Genomic DNA, 5,915 nt, shown 5'->3' with positions numbered 1-5,915 from the left:
GTTTAACGTTGAAAATTAACAGAGGGGTCCAAAATGAGAGCAAATCAAAGTTCAGGGGTCCAAAGTGAGAGATTTGAAAGTTGAGGGGGGGGGAGGGGGAGTTTGTCAAATCAGCTAGAAGTTCAGAGGGGCAAACTGAACTTTCCTTTTTTTTTTTTTTTTTTTTTTTTTGACAAGGCAGTAGAGCTCAATATAAACCTTAGCAAAATGCTTTGCAAACAATTGTAGCCATTCTCATATCTATCAGACTTCTCTTCTTTGCCATCCTCAAGTTGAAGGAGATAGCTTCACCCTCTTTCCAAACACTCTACACCAAGAGAACTCTACATTATCTCAAAAAGAGGTATTCATTCAGGAAAACCCCTCCTTTCCCTTCCAAGTCTCTGGAGGGTCTCAACTCCCCTATAACTTAGAAGAAACAGTTAACACTGTTCTGATAACAAACTTTGTATGTTTACATATGAACTTAATGCATGTGTTTTTATTTATTATTTTTTATATTAAAAAAGGGAGACGGAAGGTGACCAGAGTACGAAATTGCAAACATTCCCTCAAATCAAAGTCACTCATAGGTTGATCTAGCTCCAATAAGGTATATTCATGTGGGACTTAAGCCGATTTACACCAATAGACATGAGGATTTTTATTGCAGGAGTCGAACTTAAGACTACTAAATCATCATCCTTGACGATAAATTGGTATATGTGTGCTTATATCCATAAAATGATGAGAGCATCAATAATTTATGATGAAACAAACCATATATATATAACTAATTAAATGAGAGAAAAAAACAAAGTTTTTAATGAATTTCTATTTCTCTACGGGCAGCATCCAAATTGATGCTAAATTAATTAATAAAAAAAGAAAGAAAGAAAAACATACCTGGTTGAGTTAACGAAAAATGAAAGAGAGAAAAACCCGCGAAAGAAACCAACTGAAACCAGAATCAGTTAATTAGTAAATTACCTATTTAACCCCACCACCCCACCCACCCACCCATTCTTTTAAATCGAAGTCTTTGCGATATGATTCCCTCCAAGAAAACGGCTAAAACATCTTCTTCCTCTGCTTTGCCATCCACCGATCCCCCACCGTTCGATGTGTCTACTTCAACGGCCCAAGAATGCCTTATTGCCCTCTGCGGTGAGGATCACAGCACCGAAGCCCTGGAGTCCATCCTTTCCCACCGCCCGGAGATTATGCTCAGCAGCCAAAGCCTCCACCACTACAAAACGGCGTTGCTCTGCGACTCTACCACCGGCAGACTTAAATGCCTCAACGACGCCATCGAGTCCTCACGCCAAGAATGCCTTATTGCCCTCTGCGGTGAGGATCACAGCACCGAAGCCGTGGAGTTCATCCTTTCCCACCCGGAGATTATGCTCAGCAGCCAAAGCCTCCTCCACTACAAAACGGCATTGCTCTGCGACTCTACCACCGGCAGACTCAAATGCCTCAACGACGCTGTCGAGTCCTCACGCCAAGCTCTAGCGCTTTCCCCGAACTCCATCTCCTTTGCACTCTTCCACGCCGTCTTGCGCTTCCAACTCGCCCGAAACGACGCCGGTTCGTACGATGCCGTGGTCCAGGAATGCGATCACGCGTTGCTGATCGAGAACCCGACGGAGCCAGGGTACAAAGTCCCGGTCCAGGCTTCGCGGCATGAGAAGATCAGGGAGGTTATCGTGGAGCTGGCAGAGAAATCCAAGTGCCGGATCATCGTTCTTGAAGGTGGGAACAGGAGGGACAAATGGAAACGGCTCGTAGAGGATAATTCCCTGGTGAAGGTAAAGGCCGAGTTTGAGGGTGCCCAACTGAAAAAGTGGGGGATCCCAGGGCGGAGGGCGCCTCCGGATTTTGATCTGTTGGCAAAGAAAAAGAATATCAAGAAACACAAGGAATTCGAGTCCAACGACGTCGCTACGATCAGTCGAGTCAGGGCGTTCTGGAACGACAAGATGAGTGTGAAAGAAAAGAGGAAGTTGTTGAGAATCGGGATCGAAGATCTCAAAGTGTATTTCGATAAGAATAAGTTTCGAATGGCAAAGAAACTTTTGACGGAAGCGATTGATTACACTAAGGCAAAGAAGATTTGGAGGTTTTGGGCGTGCTCTTACTGCGAAGACAGGGTTTTGGATCCAGATATCGAGAAGCATCTTATGGGTCATATACCTACTCTATCCATATCGGATAGTTGTCAATCTCTTTTGCCGGATGGAGCTCCCGAATGGGCAATTCATATGGTCAAAAACGGCATTTGGAAGCCAGTGGAATCGATTTCCGCCTCCGCCACCACCGCCAGTACTGCAGATTGGCCTAATTATGTTGAAGACAGTGAGCGGGCAGAAATGATAAAGAGAATTCGTGCGAAACTGCAATTGTTTACGGGTAGAAAATGTCTTGTTTGTAGCACTCTGGATGCGCTGCAGAATTTGATAATCGAATTGCTGCAAAAAAACCATAATATTCCTAAATCGGTGATTATGGATGTTTGGCTTCACCAAACGCCCCAATTGATATGCTCTTTGGAAGCTCCGGAGCTCAATCTTGTTCTTCAGTTGTTGGAAGGTTTGGAAAAAGCTTGCGCTTTGCATTGTCTTGGTGATATCATTTCGGAGGAAGACGTTAGAGGCAATAACTGGTTTTGGGGCAACACTCAAGAGAGTGTTTTTTTCAGCAGCGACTTATCAGCTCTCCTTTTCGATGTCCGGTTCTTGCGAGGAGAGACTGTTGAGCCGGACAATGGAATTGCAGTGTTAACTTCAATTAATGCTGAAGATTTTTGTGTTGCTGATTGTGATAGTGATGCTTTTGTTTCTTGGCTATGGACGGAAGGTCCTACAATTGGGGAGCAAATAAGGAAATGGAAAAGTCTGAGAAAAGCTAGCCAACGTCTGGGAATGAAGTTGTACAAGATCGTTGAAGATGAATCTCGTCGTTTGCGCCGAATGTGCGAAAGAAAAGGCAAGTATTTGAGATATGATACACCATTGGTGAGTGTTGATAGGTTATGTAGTGTTGATGAAAATAGGAAAAGGGGTTATGTATCCCTCTTGTTCAAACGGTGGAAAGAGCTCGAGAGTAAGAGTGAGGATGATGATGGTGCTGCTGCTGAGTTGGATATCATATGGAGTATTATGAAGGAATTAGAAGAAGTAGATTTTGAAATTCAAATGGCAATCCATAGGCAGAAAAATCGTCTGGCTCAAAAGGTAAATTAATTAATGCATATGGAATCTATCTATTCTTGTTCCTTAATTATGGTCTCTCACCATGTCAAGTGTCGCAGCTTTACCAACTTGATGTTATAATCGCGGCGACTTGTGCTGCCATGGGGCAGACGAGGCTGAAAGCTAGGATGATAACTATGTTTGACTACCGGTTTGCTTTGGTGCCCCAATTGAAGTCATTCATGAAGGTTTGTACGTATTGGTGTTTTCTTGAATGTGCTTACCTTTTTATTGGCAACTATTTTTTTTTTTGGATATATAAATCTTTCCTTAATTTCTAGGCGCAGCTGGAGGATCTGGCCAACAAAGATGCTGCAGAAATATCTAATCCCACCAGTGTGCCTGTTGTTGGTTCAAGTGAGCAGCAGCATCCGAGTCAATCCGGATCTGCAGCCCCCTTGCCTGTCAGACGCTTTGATTTTGGACCATTTGCTCCTCCTAACTGCCTGTCATCTTTCAAAAAGTACTGAACTTGAATAACAAGACTAGCATACATACAATTCTCATTTGTTGTAAATATTGTATAAAAAAGAATTCTGGGCATACACAATTGTTATCATGAATGCGTTTTGGGGCAAGTTTTGCTTTATCCATTTGCTATGTGAACTTGATGGGATTCGGACTACATTTTTGTGCTTCGTCTGACTACATTTTTGATACATTTTGGGTTGACCCTATACACTTTAGAAGTGGATGTTGGTAGATTGACTGCGCCAAAAGTTTACGGCTTGCAATTTCTAACTAGATGCGATCAATACCATCAAAGACATATGTTTGTCTCAATCAGCGATGGAATGTTACAATATTCAGTTTGAGAATGTATAGGATTCTTCACAATTTATTGTAAATCTGCCTTTTTGTTGAAATGGAACTAGTTTTAGTATTGAGTGGGTGTCACAGATATTGCTTACATATTTATTATTGAAACAGATCAATGCTTTGGCAGTAATTTGAGCAGGATCATACTGTTTGAGGCACTTCCTCATCTGCCCTCCCTGTCAAGGAGCTACAGCCAAAACTCAGAGTCTTATGGTGAGTGAGATTGCCATGACAGAAGCTTGTAAATGTTCTGGTTATCTTGCAGAGTTAAAAAAAAAAAAAAAAAAAAAGGTCCTTCCAAATGGATTAACTGATGTTCTCAATCCCAGGAGAGAGAATGAGTTGAGCATGTCATTTTCTTCAAAATTATAATATTTTATTACTTTTTTATATTCCTCATAAAAAATTCTTGATATGCTTAAATCTGTTTTCTGCAGAGTTTTGAAGCTCTGAATCAACGAGCTATGGCTGTGGTTGTGGATCCAATTCAGAGTGTAAAAGAGAAGATGATATGATATTTGGATGCCTAGGGAAACTGAACCTATCTCTAAGAAGGACAGTTTTACTGGGGTGAAACCTAATGGTTTGAATGTAGCTAAAGTTATTACTGAGGTAGCTCAGAAGTCTTGGAGTGAAGTTAGGTCTTCAAGGAGAACTCCTACTACAAAGGCTATTGCAAAAGATAGTAACAAGCATTGGACTAATTAATTCCTTTTGGTACTTACTAGCTCCAGCTGATGGAAAGTATGAATTGAGAGAAGTGAGAAGGTCAGGAGCTGCTATTACTTCTCTTCAACAAGATATTGATAAGGCTATAAATCTGGATAGCTCTACTTTTCCTACATCTTTGGATAAGGAAAAGAGTAAAATGGGAGAAGAGGAGGTGTTGATGAGAGGGTTTTCCCCTACTTTATGAATCTTCTCATTTGGAATGTGAGGGGTTTAAATCACCGCTCTAAACAAAGGGAGGTTAAACTTCATAAGATTTGTTTAGTGTGCTTGATTGAGACTAGGGCAAACGAAACTAAAGCTGACTTTGATAAAAAAAATGCAATTGTTCCAGATTGGGGCCTTGTTGTTAACTATGAGAAGCATGTCATGGACATAATTTGGATTTGTTGGAATAAATCTGAGTTTGATGTTATTGTCCTTGATTCATGTCGTAATTCTAGGCACTCTCTAATAGGATTGGTTCACTCACAAAAAAACATGGGTTCAAGGCCATTCTACGTACTCTCTAAGCCAAAACTCGACTTTTATATGTATATATATATATATATATATATATGATATGATAATTAACTTAACCACAAACTTATAACAAGTATTGTTTTCTTGAAAGTTTTGCGTGTAAATTTCATATATACATACAACTTTAAGAGGGAGTTAGGAAACATAATTAGTTTTAAGCGAAAATAATATTTCTCAGACCATGTATATTGCCATCACCATCATACCACAGTCAATGAATATTTTAAATATGAAGACAATGATGAGAAAGAAAAACAAATATTTCATTCTTCAAAGTTAGCGCCAAGATATATATCTTTAACATTGATAAGATCAAAGAATTAAGTGTTTTTGTATAAACTATCTTTGTCAGCAAATATTAATAAAAAATGGTCATTTGTTCTCTCTTAAACTCATCTCATGCTTCATCAACAGTAATACAAAATTTTGAATTACCAATTTCTTCATGAATTGCAGTTAGTACCATCATATATTGCACATGTAAAATCTATTTTATGTTCATGAGATGAAGTATATTTAGCATTTTGTGAAGCATCTTCTAAGACAATTTCAACTACTTTCTTGTTGTACATGGATATAAGTTTTATCAACCGAAAGAAATTATCACGCTTT

At 39.7% G+C, this 5,915-nt stretch overlaps 1 protein-coding gene across 1 annotated transcript; it reads left to right on the top strand.

Annotated features, from left to right (window-relative positions):
* The first annotated feature begins 1,028 nt into the window (after positions 1-1,028).
* Positions 1,029-4,968, top strand: LOC132189511 (uncharacterized). Its single transcript, XM_088510440.1, has 5 exons — positions 1,029-3,215; positions 3,293-3,421; positions 3,515-3,696; positions 4,180-4,265; positions 4,781-4,968. Exons 1-5 carry the CDS (start codon positions 1,029-1,031, stop codon positions 4,966-4,968), a joined length of 2,772 nt encoding a protein of 923 aa, XP_088366566.1.
* Positions 4,969-5,915: the final 947 nt, after the last annotated feature.

Source organism: Corylus avellana, chromosome 9 (assembly GCF_965113065.1).
Source record: "Corylus avellana chromosome 9, dhCorAvel1.hap1.2, whole genome shotgun sequence".
NCBI classification, from domain to species: domain Eukaryota; kingdom Viridiplantae; phylum Streptophyta; class Magnoliopsida; order Fagales; family Betulaceae; genus Corylus; species Corylus avellana.
The sequence above is the reverse complement of the archived record's forward strand: the minus strand, read 5'-3'. Positions and strand labels throughout refer to the sequence as shown.

What these genes read in the sequence shown, in the direction of transcription:
- LOC132189511 (XM_088510440.1), top strand. Translation starts at nt 1,029, where the DNA reads ATGATTCCCTCCAAGAAAACGGCTAAAACATCTTCTTCCTCTGCTTTG. An exon ending in AAAATCGTCTGGCTCAAAAG is followed by an intron (nt 3,216 to 3,292) that starts GTAAATTAATTA and finishes CAAGTGTCGCAG; the next exon opens with CTTTACCAACTTGATGTTAT. An exon ending in CCAAAACTCAGAGTCTTATG is followed by an intron (nt 4,266 to 4,780) that starts GTGAGTGAGATT and finishes GGTACTTACTAG; the next exon opens with CTCCAGCTGATGGAAAGTAT.